Genomic DNA, 20155 nt, shown 5'->3' on the forward strand with positions numbered 1-20155 from the left:
AACTGATGCATGCGAGCTGATACTTGATATGTGGCAGTGCACCAATGCCACACTTCTGGGTATGGTTTCAGTGCCAGTGCTTAAAATCTGCATCCCTGATAGTAGCGTTTACTTTAAGTTCCTTGTGGGCAATGCTTTCTTGGAGATTTAGATTAACAATTAGCTCAGGAAGGTGTTAGCTACAAATTAGAGACGAGCAATAGTATTCTGTTCTAACTTGTGGTATATGTAAGACTGCTAATAATATCATCTTTATTTGGGAGATATTTGAGGCTTTGCTTTGCTGAACTGTGCATCCAAATTTGGTGCAAACTATTTTAGAAAATGTTCAGCATTCTACATTTTAATTGTTCCTATTTTTCTCATCCATCTGTAAAGTTGGATTTCCACTGTTGCCATGAGTCACAGAAAACTGAAGGAAGCCAACTGTTCAGCACTGCAGAGCAGGAAGGAAAACAGTATTGACACATTTTAAAAAGAACAAGTAGGCAATTACTAAGACTTAATACCTAGTGTCGTGGCTTTTGTTACAGCTACAGTGCTTTATGCAAAACTTACGTTGTCTGTGATCAATAATCAGTTAACATCAAAACTGGAAGCTGGTGTGATCTGTTTCATGACTTTATAGTCTTTCAGTAACAGCAGAAAAGGATATATCCTGTGTCATTAGTGTATCACTGTCATGCATGACAGTGTCATCATTTAACTAAAGCACTGTAAACTGCTGACAGGACTGATGAGTTGTTCTTGTAGGCTGCCTGAAGAACTAATTACTGTGATGTATCTGCTGACTGCTAGCCTACACATTTAGGTCCTTGATGCAATATTGGCAGTCTTTTTTTGTTTTTTTTCAAATCCAGTTGCACTGTTGCTGCTAAAAATATAGTTTGTTACACACCAGGCAGAGAAATGCAATGTTCCAGTATTTAGGGTCATGTCCTTACAGTGTCATGATGTTTGTTGGGAAAGTTGGCTCTGAATAACAACTTTCTCATCATTATTCACTGAAGTAGAATGTTTAAACAGTAGCCCAGTCTTTGTATGAACACTGGTACAAAAGTTATTGAGAGCATGGACATAAAGACCTTCATATACTACTCAGCTAGTACTTCATAAGCATATAATTTCTGATACAAAGTGTGCTTTCATTTTGTTTAACAGAAATGTTTGGGTGAGAGGGTGAGATTTTTACAGAATCTTTCTTGGACATTTCAGCCAGCTGTGCACACACCAAAACCAGCTTAAAGATACAAATAGGCGATGTGCGCCCAGCATCTTGTTAGCAACAGCTTTTTCATCTAAGTTCTTAAGCCTTCCTTTTTCACTCCTCCCCTCTTTTGTGAGTGGGTGGCTGCTATGGTAACTCTGAATTCCCTTCCCGCTGGAAGTACAGGCTTTTGCGAACAATTATACTGCTAATATTTAGACCTCTCTAGCATTTGCTTCCATTGCTTTTCTGAGTACCTATCAAGAAAGACTTAACAACTGAAATGTTAAATGGCAGCAATGTGCTTAGGTTTTTTTTTCTACCCTATCCAAATGTGAATGCTTCCAATGATTCATAACTTATTTTCTTAAGACTTGCAGGTTAATTTATCCCTTGCATACCTGAAACTTCAAAATGAACTACCATAAATATGTTTCAAAATCTCTACCCAAAATGGCTGTTATCTGGATATCTCCTTAGCTGATTATTCAGCTAATCTTAAATCTCCTTTGTGTGTGAATGAGCTAGAGTTGGATTACTAAGTTCAGTGCAATCAGCATTCACTTCTTATCAGCATTGCAGTTTCTCAGTTGGTACAGCATCTGCTGACGTGGATATTAAGGCAGATACTCCAAATTCATTAAATTGATATAACTGTATAAGCTACATTTCAAGATGCATAAGCTAACATAGCCTGGATGATTAGAGATACATTTTGAATTTATGAAATTGTGTATATATTTGCAGGAATGGTTTTGTTTGTCTTTTTCCCAACAACCAACACTCAGAAATGAGAAGTCATGACTCTTTCTATTGGTAGGATTTCAAAGTGATCTGTGAAGATGTAGTCAATCTATTCCCATGGATTCAGTATGAGACTAGTGACTAACAGTTGTCCTTTGATGTTACAAATACAGGGGATTGTTCATTGCTAGCTGTAGTTTAAAATAAATTCTAATTAATCATACAAAACTTTGCATTTTCTTGCTGCGTTGGATAAGAAGAATTGACAGCTGACCTATCTGAAGCACAGCTTTTGAACTTGGTTCTATCAGATACATTTTAGACTTGCTTTAGATTTGTAATGATAGAGGAGAAGGTTTTATGTTTTGATAATTAACATAGTCCTTAGATGTGCAGGCTGCAATTACAACCTCAGGCAGGGCTAGCAAATACAGCTGACAAATAATACCTCCCTATATGCAGAGCTTTTGTTGAGATCTTGATCTTCTGCTTGGCAAGGTTCTATCTTCTAGCATGCTGCTGTATCACCCTTGCTGTTCAGTGTGTTTCTAAGTCACTGGGAAAAGACATCAAGGCATTCTGGGTCGCAGTGTTGGTAACATGCCACTGCCTAGTGTCACTCCTTGATCTGGTCTTTGAGTCTTGAGGTTTCATGTAATCTGTGAAGACCTTGTTCTTGAAGCTTCTTTATGGGTTCCACTCAGTGGGTAGGTGACAGTGGCGTGATGAGTCTCTCTTGATAGGCTTTGAGTGTTGAGATTTGAGAGAATCATCGTATAGAATTTGCTTTGTTGTTTTTTTGTTTTTTGTTTCAATAAGTTAAAGATTAAAGAATTCTTTTGGCTGCTTTTCAGGGATTTTCTTTTCACTGTCTGTGTCTCAGTGAGCAAAAGTATCCACCGACACTGATTGTACAGCATATATAATGGTCTTCATCTAATGGATGCATTGATTGCTTCGGATTGGATAGCAAATAAACATTAAAATTTTGTTCCAAAGATTTACCTAAAGACCACTGGAGATTTCTAGTCAGTCAGTTCTTTGTAACAATTCAGTTGCTCAAGATAATAACCTCTGTAGCCTGAATCAGTTCTTGGTAATAGTTTGATGATCTTAAGGTCTTGATACATCGGAGAATATCTGTCTCCTCCAGTTGTTTCAAGTTGCATCTGTAAAAAACTCTTTGTGGGACAATTTACAGTGAATTCCAGCCTTTCTAAAAGTTTTTTTTTCCTTTTTCCAATCCACAGTCTTGACTTTGAAACCCAAGTTTGCTTGGTGTTATCAATAGTTACTGCAAAACATATGAAAGAAAAAGGAGAAAGCCTCAAAAGAACAACAAATGAATCATCAGTGAGCATTTTTGGTTGCAATATGGCTCAAATAAAATGAGAATAGGACTGTTCTTTGCTCTGGTAATAATTTGACCCAATAGTTACTAATCAAGGGACCTGAAGAGCTTTTACAATGTCAGGCAGGATTCTGACTAAAGATTTAACTTGCTTGTAATCTGCAGTCCTCTACACCTCCTACTTTTTCATCTTTTTGATCTCTGAATATCTCTTTTCCTGTACCTATGATGAGGAATGTTGAAATCTGTGCACTTCTAAGGTGGAAGGTGTATAAGTTACGACTTATATTTCTTGCTACTAAATTATACAAGCAAAACAAAACTTGGAAATGTATATTTGGAGCTCTGCCTGGGAGGAATCAGTATACAGGCACCAATCTCCTTTCCACTTGCCACTTCATGAGTCATTGTTCTCTGCCCACTAACAGACTGGTTTGTCCCTTTGTCAGTTTCCCCCGACCATCTGCTTCATGGAGGACCAAAACAGCAAGCATGGAGGACATCTTCCTCCCCATACCCTGGGAACTCAGTCTAATGAACCAGATAGGAAAACTAACCTTCCTCCTAGTTGGTGTGTCCAGCCTGATGACTAGCTCCACTCTAACCAAGATGGGACTCCAGGACTTCCTGAATGTGTGCATGTATGTGCATTGCTTTTCCTCTAGAATCAAGAAGAAAACTGTTATATTACATTTCATTTTCAATGCAGTGCAGAACTTCAACTGAACTAACTGCATTAATATAGTACTTGAGCTGTAAGTTTAAAAATGGATGTCTGTAAGTCCTGACTTGCAGAATTCTGTTTCTTATGCAGAGCTTTTCAAGAATATAGGCTACATTTTTCCAGAAGTTTTGCTGTACTTCTCTTGACCCTTTAGTGGAATGCTGTCCTTAATATCTCAATAGCTGTTCTTTAAAGAAAAAATTAAAAAGCAATCTATGCTGTCAGAACCCTCTGATTGTTGTTAGTAATGAACTGAACATGGCAATCTTCACTATGTGTATAGGAAGGGACTTGGCACACGGGAGTCTTTGTTAGCAGCAGGAGTTTCTGCAGTTGTTTCTGCTTTCTGAGTGCTTTGTTTAAATAAGGATTTGAAGGATGATCTTGACTCTAAAAAATGGATCAAAGAATTTTCTGCAGAGTACTCTTCAGTTTAGTTTTGTATTTAAAATGTTGAAGTTTGACTGAAATATTGAAGAATCAATTACTAGTGTTTGCATTGCAATGCATTTTAACTTCATAAAATTTAGCATCTTAGGTGATGACTAGTTGTTATAGATAACTGAGACACATTGCTACTACCTGCCTGAAATAAACTAACAATTTCTTATCAGTTGATTTTTCCTTCTCAATATTCGTTTTGATTTTGCTTACCCTTAAACCGGATTTCATGCAGGATAGCCTACTGCCACTGACAGTCACCTTCACCCAAACAGTGTGTCAGACTTGATGATCTTGCTGCCTATTCAAAATGTTTTATTGAGCACCAGATGTTCTAACATATAGCATTAATGAGTGTAATGGTGGTAGTATCTGGAAGGACATTGGCACAGAAAGCTGCTGAGTAACTCAGCACAGGCTGCTCTGTCGCTTGAAAAAAAAAAAAAAAAAAGGTGGACTAAAACAGTGGAAGTGAGATTTGAAGTCATCTTGTCAGCATTCCATGTAACTCACTGAGAAGAGTTTGCTAAACTGTAAGGAGCAAAGGTAAAAGCAATGGGAGAGCAATGGGAGAAATACTGTGTCTTAAATGAGCTAGTAAGAGGACAGGAGAAATATGTGTTGGAAATAAAGAATTAATTTCTCTTTTTAAAACCTTGCTCTGTCTGCACTGCTGGAAAGCTGTTCATTGCATGAGGTACATTGGTGATTTGTTGCAGTATGCTGCTGTGATTTTAAGTTACCTGGTTACACTGTGATTCTTTCTTTCTGCCATGAATATTTCTTTAGTGTTTTGAACAAAACAGCTGGCAGATGTTCTTCTCAGGCATGCTCTGATCGGTGCTTCCTTCATTTCATTTGATTGATTTACTATGAGTGTAGCTAATCCTTGACTAAATTATTGCACTAATGCATAACTTGTTGCTGAGCAAATTCAGGTGAAATTTCAGACAGTACAAAGGGTTGCCTGTTAACCAAGGAGCTACCAGTTAGTGCAGACTCATCTGTTTCACCTTTCAAGCTCAAAATGGTGACGCTACAGACTGTGAGTTTCAAGGGAAACCTCACGAAGAAACTTCAGTTCTTCATTTTTTAGAACGATAGTACTTTACCTAAACATGAAGCTTAAGGACTTCAGTGGGTTATCTGCAGATGCTGTGGAATGTAAATACTAATTTTCCTCAAAAGCCTACTTAGTTGAAGTGCTGTTTTTCAGGGTGGAACTTTAGAGCACCCTTAATGTCAATATTGAATATAAACAAGAGAATGGAAGTTCAGAGTTTTGAAATTCATTTCCTCCATTGGCCTGTCAGAGCTTGTGCACCTAACCATGTGGCAGAAGAGCTGTTGCACCTCCATGCATTGCATTTAATCCAGTAGTACTTGTAGACCATAAGACTGCAAGCAGGGCAGAGGTAGAGATCTCAGTTTCTTGGAGGATGTATAAAAAACTCTTACACTAGGATTGGTTTTGGGTACTGTGGGGAATTGGTACTAAATATCCTCAGATAGCCTCTGAGAAGTGTGGGGACGTATTGGTCAAGCACTTGTTGAAAGTGCCACATTTCATTTTTAAAAGCAGATAATGACATCTAGTTCACTTTTCACTACATTTGGTAAGCCTCAAGCTAATCACATGGAGAAGCTACATGTGAGGAGGAAAGATATTTGCTAATAAAACTAAGGTTCTGATGTAGCCCCTGTCAGGACAGGGTTTTTTCTATCACTGCCAACACTAGGCAGTGAAAAATTAGTCCCTGTATTTACATCTCTGCATAAATAAATAGCTTGATATGATAGGGTTGTCAAATAAATAAATAAATACAAACCCCAAGATGCATAGTCTATTTAAACCTCTAATATTTCTCTAATATTCTGTTCACCAGTTAGTGGGATGTATTATACATTGGTATTAATCTTGCTTCTTTTTTGATTTTCAGATGTACATCACCAGCACGGTAAAAGCCAGAGGAACAAGGCTTGCAAAACCTGTTCTGTGTTTGGGCCTAATGTGCTTGGCTTTCCTTACTGGAATCAACAGAGTAGCAGAGTATCGAAATCACTGGTCAGATGTAATAGCAGGATTTATAATTGGAATATCTATAGCAGTGTTTTTGGTAAGTGTGTATTTGTCACTTTATTTTTTGAAAAATATCAATGTATTAGTTTGTATCTCCTAACCCATGTTGGTAGACTTGACTTTTCGAATGTCCATGAGGTGTTTCTATTTTTTTAATTATCAGTTTCCTTAGGTGTATTTACGTACACTCAGAAATGTCGAATCAAAAAAAGAATTGATCAGATTGTCTATTTTGATTCCCTTATAAACCAGACTGTAGAGGTTCATCCACTAATTTATTTTACATTAAGCCCCACATTAAACAAGTGCATATTTCTTAGAATAATAACTATTCATATTTTAAAGCATTACATGCAGTAGAGGGATGCCTACACTGATCAAAGAATGAGTAGCGTTTATTTTCTGGCCTTTAAAGTAGCCCCCTCTGATTTATTTATTTATTTATTTATTTATTCATAGTAATTCAAGTTTAAATTGAAATTCCATTTTATCCAGTCAAAAATTCTTGTTTAGTCTTCTCATTTTTCTGGAGTCGTGTTCCAGTACTGAGTCTCTAATCCTAGTTATTGATGACCAGTGTCTGTGTCGGAAAGCTGCCACTAATGTATTAATCACCTTCACCAATAACTTCAGTGTAAAACCACAGCATAATGTAGTCGTTGCTGTTTACTGTCTCTAAGTTTGTCTGCCTGGCAGCTTGTATTAGTACTAAAAATAACTGATTTTTTTTCCCTGTGAAAATACTTTTGATATTGATTCTGGGATCTCAAGATCTTAAATCTCAAGCTTGCCCAGGGATGGCTGAGGTGGACTTTTTCACTCATCTGATAAATGTGAAAGCAGCTTTAAGTCTCTTTTAAAACACACTTGCTTGTGTTTCCAAACGTTCCTTTCCACACAAGGTGTCCTGGTGTAGTATTTGGTTGCGTGCTCTTAAGTTTTTTGTATTATGTTTTTGCCCTAAAGTCATGAAAGAAAAGAGAGTAGACGAGAAGTCTGTTCCAGAACTTTTTCTTATATTTTTTGGTGTGTGCTGCATAAACTTCTCTAAGTGGAATGGCATCAAATTTAGTTGTGTTTTAAAGACAATATAATTGGAAAAAACTGCCTTAGTTGAGTGTCTTAATTAGTAGAATCCTCTTCCCCTCCCCAAGCAAAAGAACATTGCATGCCACTTTCCTAAATGCCTGTGTGAGTCTCACTGCTACACTGCTGCTGGCCTGAGCAAGTTTAGTTTAGTTCAAACCTGGGCACAGTTCTTGCCTTCTTGTCCTCCCTTTCTTACTCTGCTTGAGAAATTCTTTGCTGGTCAAAACTTACATGGCATTAGCCCTTTCTAGGAGCATAAGATTGTCACATATTTCATACATACCATGGACATCATTCCCTTATAAGGAAAGACTGAGTCCTGGGGCTGTTCAGCCTGCAGAAGAGAAGATTGAGTGGGGATCTTATTAATGCTGATAAATAACAAAAAGATGCAGTCAATTGGATGGGGCCAGGCTCTTTCTCATGCTGCCTAGTGACAGGACGAGGATAATGGACCCAAACTGAAACAAGTCTTTACTCTGAGGGTGATGGAGCACTGGAACAGGTTGCCTAGAGAGGTTGTGGAGTTTTTTTTTTGGAGATATTCAAAACCTGCCTGGATGCCTACCTGTGTGACCTGCTGTAGGGAACCTGCAGGATGATTTCTAGAGGTCCTGCCCAGCCCCTGATTCTCTGCTCCTGTGGCATTGATTCATGACACTGAAGATAATTAGTATTATATTGTTTAGATTAGGTAATGGATTTGCTTTTAGATAAGAGAGCTTTCTTGTTCTTGGACGATGCATGTTTAAAAAAAACTGCTTAAAAATCTTTCATTTTGTCATATTAATTGTTTCCTATAAAACATGAACTTCACATTTGTATATTTTTGCTGTAAGCATTGACTAAAGCTCGTGTCAGTTCCGCCTAATTGTGGGTGTCAGGATCAAAGCTCAGTTGTTCCTTAGCAATTCTGTTTGTCTTCTAATCCCTTCTAGGTTGTTTGCGTGGTAAATAATTTCAGGGGACGTCAGCCAGAACATGAACATTCTCATATGGATAATCTGGCCCAGATGCCCATGATCAGCATACCTCGAGTAGAAAGCCCTTTAGAAAAGGTAATGTCTCACTTTCTTAAAAATGTTATAAAAAAATATGATTTTGTACTTCAGCATGCTAGCAGTAGTCTCTTGGGCATGAGTAAATACTGCTGTGTGATTAAATGTTTTGGTTTTGTTTCTACTAGTAAAAAAAAATGGCTTTGCAAAGATGATGTAAGTGTTAGGCAAGGTTCTGTCTAAATAATACGGAGAGCAAGCAGTCACTGAAAAAAGGTAATATCCAAATAAAGAGAACATTTCAGGCATTTTTACCGGAAGTAAAGTTAGAACTACAAGCAAAGTTTTAAAGCAGTGTTAATTTATAATCGCTTTCCATCATTACTTATTAAAATCTCTTTTGTTATACCCATGCTTGAAGATAGTAAACAATCCTAAACATTTTAGGTTACCAAAAGTGTGTTTCTATGGCATTCTTTTAAATTGGTGTTACTGCTGACATTTTCTCCTACCAATTGTAAGAATAAATGTTTTTAACCACTTCCTAGTCTGTGCTTGTCACTTGGAATGGGCAGAAGTTGTCTTTTACTGAAATTGCTGCCAGCAGTAGGTTTCTTATTTATTTGCTTGGGGGAAAGATTTCTTTTCAGGATAATCCAACATGTCTTTTTGAACCAAATGTGTCTAAGCTACTTCTACTGATGTTTTGTCACAAGGAGGTCACAGTATCATTTGCTTGAACAAGAACAAGCATTTAGATGATGAATGTGTATCTTCAAAATAATCCATTCAGTAAACTCTCTGTAAAATGTCAGAACAAAACAAGATGTCAGTTGGCTTAGGCATACCATATTAATAAGCATGTCTTATTTATGTGCTAGGCTTTCCTACAGTAAAAACCGTTTGTGTAGCTCAAAAGCCATCATAGATCAAAAGTGTACATTCTCTGCAAATTCTGCTTATAAGAGCTCTAGTGTTTGGCTGCTGAAATTTATTTTATTTTTATCCTGAGAATTAAAACCTAATGTTAACTTAGTGTTTCTACCTAATTTGACACTTTCTCATCCATGACAAACTGTTTTCTTTTCCAAATACTAGGTCCAGGAAAGCTGAAATAATGTAGGGAAAGCAATGGGAGGGAGGCTGCAAAAATAACGTCTGTGAACTTGCCAGAACTCTTATTATATGAATGGGAGTCTTTCCTTCTGAGCTCTCTTGGCTCCTGTGATAGCGGAGGATAGCTCTTTGCTGTCATGGGACTTCTCACTTAAATCAGGGAGGGAAGTGCCAGCAAGGTGTTATAGTTGATGAGATCTTAGTGTATAGATTCATCTTTCCTTCTGTTGCAAAGTCTCTGTTCTCTCCAGACCGAGAAGATGAAATGGGAGGATGAGTATGTGCACTATTTCAGAAATGCTTTTCTTCTGTTTCCACCTACGGAAAGCTTGAACTGGAATTAGCAAATAATTGATGAAAAATCTGCTCTTATCTGAGTGCTGCAGGTGGTGAGATGTTTATTTGTTTAAATGTCTGGTCTAAAGGTTTGTACAGAAGCCAGAACCTATTAAATAAAAGGCACTAGGAATAATACTTATGTGGAAGTAGAGTCTAAACTGAGCCATCTTAATTAACTGCCGCCACTTCAAGAATTCATAAGTTGGTCTTTGCTTTTTAACTGTATTCTTATTTTTGTTCTTTATTTTCCTCTAGAGAGAGGCGCTGGATGATTTGCGTGCTACTTGTCTTTTACCTACTCTAACCATGTGCAAATTACTTTTTGCTGCTTCTCAGCTGGTGCTGTTCTAGTTATAGAGCCTGAATTCATAAACAGTTCTATTTGGCTTGTTTTATATTTACTTTTCTCTATTCTCAGTCTGAGAGCTTCTGTGCCAATATTAAAAACAGCCTTCATAAATTAGCTACTATTAGCTATATTAATACTATATTAGCCTATCATAAATTAGCTACTAAGAGTTAAGACTAACCAAAGTTAGGGCTGAAGTCACAGGCTAAAACAGTTTTGGGATGAAGCAGAGCTGCTCCTCTCTTACCAGTATTTAAAAATAACAATATGGGCATTTGGGAGTGAGCAATTCAAAGTTGCTGCCCTAAACAGTAACTTCATTAGAAATGCATACCAGATGGGACCTCTCTCTTTGCTATTTTGTTTGAAAATCACTCATAAATGAATAAGCACGCGGTCCATCAAACAGACCTGGAAGCACCTCATTTTGTGTTTCAAGGTCTGCTACTCATCTGTTGCAGTGCTGTTTTCCTGCTGAAGAATGAATGTGCTTGGTATGCTCTCTGTGCTATCACTGTCTGAGTTCTGGAGGAGGTCAGGAATCATCTATGAAGTACGCTTAAGCAGGAATATGTGCATTTTGAGCATCCTGAATTTTATATTCTGCTGGTTAATGACAAGAGTAGATCACTGTTTGCATGCCACTTGTTCAATTGCAGTGTATGCAGATGATTAAGTTGTTCTGCAGAGGTACCCACATCTTATGCACTCAAATAAAACAAAGTTGCAGTGTCTCCTGGAAGTACCTTGGCAGAGCTGGCTCAGCAGTGCAGACTTCAGACTTATTACTTTCACCTTAACTACAGTCGTCCTTAGAATTAATGAAAAGAGTGAAAGCCAAGAAACCTCATCACTCACCCATCTGTTCCTTTTTCTCTTCTGTCTCTGACCTTCATCATCTCTTATAAGGCAATTTGTGTTTCAGTCAGCTGGCACTCTGCTGCAGATGGGAGGCCCACTTGCAACCACAGTCAAGGCAGTCAAGGTTTTTCTTTTTTCTTTCTTTCTTTACTTTTTTTTTTTTTTTTTTTTTTTTTCTGTTGCAAGAGTTCCTGGGAAATAAGAATATTCTGGGTGGCACTCAGAAAAGTTTGAAGTTCAACCAATACAGTCACAGACTTTTTTCCTCTTTTGAGGGGGAGTCACACTTATTATTTCATGCTTGAAGTCACCTGAAATTGGGCAGGATTTACAGAGGGCTGGTACATGTCTTGTAGTTGCTGCTGACCCTGCTAGACTATTTATGGAGGTATTGTAGCTTTGAAAAATCAAATACAAAGGAAATATGGAGCATTTGAGGAAGAACTGATGCAGTAGATGAAATAGGTTATAGAGGTTTTAGAAGAAAGTGTTGAATTAGGATAGGCACTGTAGTTCATCTCCTATGGGATGTTTTCTATGTCTGATCACCAGGGCTCTGCATCTGCTCAGTGTTATTTGCACACTGCTCTGTTTAGCTGTTGAGCAGAATTCATCTCCAGAGCCTCTGCCTGGCATTCCTTTGCATTGTTTCTTCTATTGGCAATGTCCAAGCCATGTCCCCAAACGCAGTTGTTGGTTGCAGTGAGGTTGCTTGTGTTTTAACTGTGGGACTGGCTCTCCAGCTGACTGAGGCTGCAAACAGGTAGTTTGCAGTCTTTACCTTCACAGATCGGTCAGCTGTGGTAGTGGTGGTTTAGTTTGCCCTTTGAAAATGGAACATTTTAACAATAGCAAATATACATATAGACATGCATTTCTCTTAAATTTCTGATTGTGTTTTAAGACTGAGGAAGATTTTTCCCTTCTGTGTTTAAAAACAATGTTTTTTTTCTGTTTACTCCTCCTTGATTTATCATGAGATACAGAGGTCTTCAGCTCTGTGGTACTAAGGAGTCTGTCACTGGTGCACTGTGTGCACAGGATGGCTGATACCTGAGCCTGGTCTCCGGGCTCTCTGGTGAGGCTGATGCCTTGTCACCAAGCTTGCAGGCTGAATGCAAAATGCAAAGATGTTTTAGGTCATTGTGCTAGGAGAGAACCGGGGAGAAGACTTGTGTCTAATTCTGCTGATCTAAGATATTTTAGTTCAGAAGTATCCAAATACTGTTGTGTTGACATCCACAAGAGTACACAGATATCCATACCGGTTGTGTTTTAGTATGTGTGTGTGTGTGTTTCCAGCACAGCTTGACTAGAGCCCATGTGCTGACATGAGCTTGTGGGCTGATTTTCTGATTTCTGTGGTCATATTGGGTCTCTTTAACAATAGAATGTGTTGAAGGAGACAATGTTGTGTTTCAACACAAAAAGATCTAAGCAATTTTGTTCCAGTGTTAAACACTTCAGTTGGCATTCATATCCTATTCTTCTGATTCAATCTATTTATATTAGGGGATTATAAAAGAAATTTTTGTTTTTGTTTGCATTTTGTTTTTTTTTTTTTGCATTTGTTTTTGAATGCAAACTGTGATCACAATATCTAACTTTCAGATAGAATTGTATTTAAACATAGAAAAAGGAACAATATATTCAGAGTGACCCCTCCAATATGCGTGTTGTAGGTGTTAAAGAATCAAAGTGTTAGTAACAACCATGAAGATCCCTTGCAACAAAGCTCCCTCAAAGCACACCTCATTAGATTCTTCTCCTGGATCTCAGGAATGGACTGTTTAGACCACCTGCACATAAGGCAATAAATGTATATGCGAAGGAGCGCACTGAAGTGTTTGTGTCTGGACTTAAACCAGAGGCAGATGCAGTGTGCTGGCAGTGTTCTGTGCAGGTCTGCAATCTTTTAAAAGAGGACCTTCACTTTGAATTCACTATTTTCTCTAAAAGTGTGACTTGTTCAGCAAAAGCATAAAATATGCTTTACTGAGCAGGAAGATTTTTGCAGTAACTAATCAGTAGTTACTTTTTGCCAGAAGTACTACTGTACAATTTTTTGAGTTAATAAACACCATTGTATGAAAAACTATAGGCAATTTTTCAAAATCCTGTTTTTGAAATTGGAAAAATCTTAAAGATGATGACTGTTACAAATATTTATAATTGTATTAATGAGTGCACAACAGAAAAAAAAAAAAAACAGATTAAAAATATTAAGTATGTACTATGAAAGTTGCAAACCAGTAAGAAACTCACTATGGGTTTTTTTTTTCAATTCTTTAACATTTTAGAATAGCTTGTAAATAGAAATTAATTAAAATCTTAACAGAAGATATGTGGATATGGATAATCTTCCCCCAGAAACCTGCACTTAAGGCTTAGCCTTTTAGACGTTCATTTTTCTACTAGTGGTGTGGGAGCATGGTTATGAAGCATGCTTTGTTTGCACTGCTGACACCAAGCTGATGCTGTTGGTTTAGAACAAACAATAAGAAATCTGACATGTCTGTCTGTGAAACTGTGTCTGCTAAGCAGACCCTCAGCATGCTCTTCTTCTGAGTGCTGTAGGTTACCACAGAGTTGAGAACCCAATGTCTTGTGCATGCTTTTTGGCTTGTTTCTTGCACCTGTGTGAATCTTCAGCTGGTGATGGTTAGTATCTCACACTGAAATTTTTCAAAGAAGGATATTTTGTTGGTGTTTTATTTTATTTATTTATTTATTTATTTTGTGTGTGTGTGTGTGTGTGTGTGAATTGTCTCAGAAAAGCTTGTTTTTGGTTTTGTATAAGCAGATGAAAAGGCACGAATACCCACTTTCATGAATCAGTATCAGTGATTCTCACCATTAGAAAGTCATTACTTTTGACCTAGTTATGCATCATCTTGCTTAATCCCTTGGAAATGAATCCACGAGTCTTCACTAGAGTCCAAATCAATTGCTCTCCAACTGGGAGCTTAGCATTTCTCCCTGAGGATTTACTGAGGAATGGGGATTTTTTTTCCTGTGTGATTCTGTTCTGTGTTCTACATATGCTTCCAAGGATGGTGACCGGCTCATTTTGGATGTATAGCTGGCAGGAGTGCCACATTCACCTTTATCAAGTAATAGCTACCAAACCCTGGGTTAATAGCACGTGAAATACTACTTGGTTCTCTGCATCACTGGAAAACGTGTGCCGCTTAGAGAAAGGAGTATTGTGTAGTAGGAAGTGAAATAATTGATTAGAATAAATAATGACCAAAACACATTTTTTCTTCAATTCCACATTTTTCAACTATTTTGCTTATTAAAAAAAAGAAGAGTAATTTTTAGTCTGATCCTGACTTAAGTTGTCAGGATAATTTTCAGATCTAAACAGTGAAAAATGCCAAACTTAATAATAGCCTCACTGTAACTCCAGGATCATTGAGGTTGCCCAGTACATCCTCCTTGCTCTGCTGAAAACAGACCAACAACTGAAATGCTTTGAAATGCTTGTATTTTATTTTCCAATTAGGAAATCTAAATTTGCTTTTATGCTTCAGAATCCAAATCTGTAAACAATGACTAATGGCTAATATTGTTTACTGAAAACATTTTCACAGGAAGTTGCATGCTGATTGTTTTCTTTCCTCACACTTTAAAAAATGTCTGCTAGCTATGGTTTTATCATTGCTGCTTATTTTAAAAAAGGAAAGTTATGTTTTGGAAAAAAAGTACATAGATACATATGGTTTGGTGTTCCTCACCTATTGAAGCTGTCACAAAATTCAGCAAGGACGTTGCTAGAGCTAAAATCCTTAGTATACAAAGGAAGAAAAAGAAAAAAAATGCTCATCCTGTAACCTATACGGCCATGGGAAGGCATGTGGAGGAGAGATTCCTTTCTGTAGTGTGAAAATTGAAGATGCTCATTTTCTTTCCTCCGGCTCTTTGAAGACAGACAAATATCCAGGCAGTTTAAAGAAGAACTAAGAAACAAACTTCTGTGGTGGCCACTGTTTCCCTCCAGCACTTTCTATGGTGTGTGGTAAGGGAGTTGCTGAAGGACTTAGAGCAACTTCCCTTAAGCAAGAAAATGGAGATGCATCCCACTCTCTAGGAGTTACCTAGTCCCTGCCTTCTCTTCAGCTGGCACAGACCTTCTCCATTACATTCGAGTCTCTTCCACTGAAATGTCAACAGAGGCATTTGCTTAAGTTAGAGCAAGAAAAATAAGCAGAATTCTCTAGGATTCTGCAGTTTTACTGCATAGAGTTCTGTGTAGTATCCTGAGAAGTGTTTGTGTTCATAAGGATTGTTCTGGTGAAGGAAACAGGAGGCTAGCATTGCAGGTGAAGAGGACACTAGTGATTCAGAAGAACAAATTTGGAACTCAAGTTCTCAACTGCTGAATGCCATTTAATTGTTCCATGTCACTACTTGCTTCTATGCCATCAAACTCACAGGGAGCAATTCATCTTTTTAAAAAACATACAGCATTAAAATTGTTTTAACACCAAAATAGAATATTATAGTCTGCTAGAAACTGTCAATTTCTAGGCATCTTGCTTTGAACTGCGAGTAAGAGAGGAATAAAATTACAGCAAGTTCAATTTTTCACATTATTTTAAAAATACATATAAAACTAAAATATTGTTGAACCCTTACATCTTAGTGCTTTCTTCAGTACAGTTACATATACAGTCATCCAGCATTTGACAAGAATTTGCCATGGAACTGAGTGAGAGCATGACAGTGAAACCCAGCTTTATTTACATTTGTCTGCAATACATGGCAGGTATGAGGCTGTCACTAACACAGAAGATGTGACGGTTTTCACAGTGGTGACTGATGTCTACATGTGTGGTTTCTGGGTTTTTATTTCTTTGTTTTTCCTTTAACTTGTAGAACCACATCACGGCCTTTGCAGAAGTCACATGATGTTGACGCTGAGGTATATTCACTCCATTGGACTTCATCTCTTTTCACAGCCCACTCACGATAATTGCAGTGTAACAAAATCAAGAAATTTTTAAAGTCCTCTTTCTGACTTGATTTTTACATCGTTAAATTGATACCTACATTTTGAAGATTTCTTAAATATTAGAACGTCACTTTACTTTCTAGCAAAAATATTAACTGTTTACTTTTTGATGGAATGGGACGAACTAAGCACTAATTACCTTTATCTGACACTACCCTCTATTTTGGCTTCTTGTTTTTTAATGGTTCATGTACCTATTCCAGTAGTACTCCATACTTCGATTTGAAATTGATTTTTAAAATCTGCATTTTTAATTCAGCATGAATTTGTTTCCATTTGAGCAGTTTTAGTGTATAAAAACTAGAAAAAATATTACCTTCTGTATGAAAATGCTGTTTGCACATTGTATTACGCTGTATTCCATGTAAGATATCATTCAAACAATGTTATATGTAAAACTGGTGCTTCTGCTTTTGAAGAGAAAAAAAATGCCAATTTTTACTGTAATAAGTATTGTATCATAATTAAAAGTTTATTTATTTGGATATTTTCCTGACATAATTGTAGTTGAATTGTTGATTTGTAGCTCTTGAATGTCTTGAATGATATATATGTATCTAGGTTAAAGAAATGAAAATTATATAGAAATTTTGATCATTGATATATTCTTTATTACTAATGCTATCCCATGAGAGGTTAAGGGCTCCATTCTTAGCTCAGCATATCTGATGGGAAGCCCTGCTATCAGAGATCACTTAAACAAGTTACTGGAGGAGCCCTGCATCATCTCATATTTGTTATACACCCAGATGTTATGCTGGGAGAATGGAGTGCTAAGACAGGAAGAGGGTCACTGATATAGTGAGGAAAAGTGCATGTTTCTGTCCTCCTGTTGGAGCATTTATGGAAAATAAGCAATGGCTGCATTAATTTACTTCAACTGGAGTGACTGAGACAGGCAGAATTTATCTCTAGGAATCCTCTCTATCCCTGTTTCCTTTTCAGGGCCATGTTCTTGCAACAAATCCTCTGTCAGACTCTGCGTTGCTAACAGGATTTTTTCCTTCAAATTCGAATGGTGTTCTTATATTGCTGTTATCACTGTGAAAAATCAAATTGAGCCTCCCCTTTAAAAGACAGCCTCACTTGACTATTCATAGTGGAGTATTGTAGATGCTGAAGATACTCTTAACTGCCAGAATGTTTTCCTCTGGCAACCGCAGTTGTAACACTAGCACTATAGATAGAGAAGTTCAGTGTGGTCCTTGAAAGGAGTACAGAATTCTAGGCCTTAAGTTTTCCATAATTCACTGCATTTCCTCTGCATTAGTCACTGGGAGAAGATATTTCAAACATAACTGTAGAATTGGATGTATATTTTTCTATGTTGAATTTTATTGCTTTCCCGCATAGTTATCCGTCCATTTTCATTTTAACTTCTCTTTTCACTAAATGCAGCTACCTAAATATTGCTTGGAAAGCAGGGCAAAGCCAAGTCGTCTTTGAGTGCAGTAGAGCAGTGTATCCCGTGGAGTCATCATACTAAGCTGAGAATTAGAGAATAAAGAAATGTATCAGCAGGGAAAAAAGTCGTAGAATAGAGCCCTTAGCTACAATGGTGTTACTTAGGTGATTGAAAATCCACCCTTATTAGGCTACCAGTTGTGTTTACAAAATTGTAGTAGGTCCAAAGTTTGTATCACCACGTTAGGCACACCTACCCTTCTCTTATTAGTATAGCTTTCTAGGGTCCAAGGTACTAATGATCTCTGTGTGTAGATTTAAAAGAAATTCTCACTCATTTTTGCATGGTAGCAAATTTACATTTTTTTTAATATCTGATTTATAAGATTACCAAGAGATTCTTTTATGTTAAAAGAGATGACTCTTTTCCACTGTACTGTATATCATCAACTTGTAACTGGTCTCTTTCTCTCTCAGGATCTTTCCCAGTCAAATATTTGGGTTAAATTTATCATATTATCTCTGTGAACCAGCAGTGAGAAAACAAAGAGAGACACTCTGCTGTATAATGTATTTTTAAATAAAATAATTTTTCAATCATATGCAGTGTATTTATTTTAGATATCTGCTGTAGATATATGTTCATAGCATACATACAAAGAAATGATGATTTTAAAGGACAGCTGCATTTGGTGATGTATTTTCATAATTAACAAGGAGTTCTCAGTTGCTTTCCCTTAAAGGTTGTTCTGTGACACTGAAAAGCAGGAGTGAAAGAGCTGTATTGCAGAAGTGTCTTCTGCCTGTTGGTGAAGGACTCCCTCCAGGATGTGGACAGGTCAAGCTCCAGATCCTGCCTTGAGTGATTTGTAGAAGAGTAAGAGTTTACCTCTCCTGCGGTTGCAGTGGCTCCGCTGCCCTTGAGCTTGGGTGTTCACTCTTCCTTTCTGGACTTTCAATAGGAACAGTGTATCGAAATAAAAGTAAGTTGGTGTTTTTTAACTAACATGGCTTTTTTATGGTTGCTTTTTAGAAAAATCCCAGTGAAGAAAACAAGCATCATCCCTTGCTGTAATTAGATTCTAGCTCAAAGTAGTTTCCAGTAAAAATTTGGTATTTGAACTATTTCAGTGGGTTTGAGTGCATCTGTTTCTATGATCATTGTGGACCTTTTGTTTTTATGATCCCTATGAATCTTTCTATATGTGCTTCAGTTAAACAGTTCCACTCTATTTGTAAATAAGATAAGCATCTTTAATTCTATATGCTGCGGTGTTCCTAAAAGAGGAATTCATAAGGCATATGGGGACAGCAGCTGGGCTCATATCCATACCATTTTAGATTCCCTTGTACGTATTCCGTTGTTTGTTCGTAATCATGAGCTGCATAAGACATACGGCAATAGCATCTGGGCTCACATCTTTTCAGCTTTTAGAAATGTTCATTTTAACAATATGTATTAAAAGAGGATAATGTTGCTATTTTTCAGCTGCAATTTTCTCTGCTGTTTGCTATTGCTGTCTAATTTTGTTGCTGTCCAAAATCACGAGTGTGGCAGTCCATTTGCATGTTATGTTAGCAGGGAGCTTTTTATATTCTTCTGAAGTCTAATTTTGGTATTTCTGAGCCTTGCCACATTGAAAGAGAAGTGCAGTACATTTTAGAAACAGCCAATCTGAGTCCGTTTTGAGCAAATGCATCCCTTGCCATCTGCATTGCCTTGGCCTCAGGGATGCTCAGGAGTGTTTATAGGCAGGAGGGCTGAGGGCTGGGATGGGGGAGCAGGCCTTCTCAGCCCTTTTAGGTCCCTGAAGCCTCTCTCAAGTGGACCGAGAGATCTGCCTTTGATGAGGTCAAAATCAGATCTGGCTTTAATTTGACCTGAGTGCCAGGTTTTCCTATCACACCCCAGCACCTGTCATCTCCCCTCAGGTACCTCTGGTACTGAAGGGAGAAGCTGGACAGATCAGGCAAGATAGCAGCCCTAACCTGAGATGCTATATGAGTGTGGCTGCAGCCGGAGCCGATGGCTGCCATTTTCTCTTGGTCCAGCAGGACAAAAGGGTGGGAATCTGTCATGACTTCATCTCCTCAGGCCTTTCTCTAGTCCTTTTACCTTTCAGAGACTTCCACAAGGTAAAATAGCAAAGGAAACTTGGCAGATAGATTTGTCCTGTACTGTCCCCCTACGTGGATGAGTCCTAAGCCTCTTATTTTGCCAGAGAAGCTCTGCTGTTCTAATATCTTCCCCAGTGACTGAAGCCACGGTGTGCGGTAACCAGCTTCCTGAAGTGATCTCATCAGCAGAATAATCATCACAACGTTAAACAGTTTCTGGAGGCTTTTTTAGTAGGTGGGGTTTAAAGCACTGCCTGGTGCTTGGGATGGATCTGGATATAGCATTCTGGGATCACCTGTGAGGCCACTGAACCTGT

The 20155-nt window shown here is 37.7% G+C and overlaps 2 protein-coding genes across 20 annotated transcripts in view; one reads left to right on the forward strand and one right to left on the reverse strand.

Annotated features, from left to right (window-relative positions):
• Positions 1–18320, forward strand: part of PLPPR5 (phospholipid phosphatase related 5) — a 166330-nt gene extending 148010 nt beyond the window's left edge. For all 18 annotated transcript variants that reach the window (XM_042819131.1, XM_042819120.1, XM_042819138.1 and 15 more), the window contains 3 exons: positions 6408–6584; positions 8575–8694; positions 16181–18320. In XM_042819131.1, coding sequence (XP_042675065.1) covers positions 6408–6584; positions 8575–8694; positions 16181–16213 — 330 coding nt within the window. In that variant the 3' untranslated portion in view covers positions 16214–18320. The remainder of the gene's footprint in view (positions 1–6407; positions 6585–8574; positions 8695–16180) is intronic.
• Positions 1–20155, reverse strand: part of SNX7 (sorting nexin 7) — an 83401-nt gene that overhangs the window by 8396 nt on the left and 54850 nt on the right. Inside the window, exon 10 of one of the 2 annotated variants that reach the window (XM_042819116.1) lies at positions 7920–7970. The exons of the other annotated variant lie outside the window; for it this stretch is intronic. Coding sequence (XP_042675050.1) covers positions 7928–7970 — 43 coding nt within the window. The 3' untranslated portion in view covers positions 7920–7927. Of the gene's footprint in view, positions 1–7919; positions 7971–20155 lie in introns of those variants that run through there. 2 annotated transcript variants of the gene reach the window in all.

This window comes from Centrocercus urophasianus, unplaced genomic scaffold (genome assembly GCF_019232065.1).
Source record: "Centrocercus urophasianus isolate 14NV4802_14NV808 unplaced genomic scaffold, USGS_Curo_1.0 seq_18, whole genome shotgun sequence".
Lineage (NCBI taxonomy): Eukaryota > Metazoa > Chordata > Aves > Galliformes > Phasianidae > Centrocercus > Centrocercus urophasianus.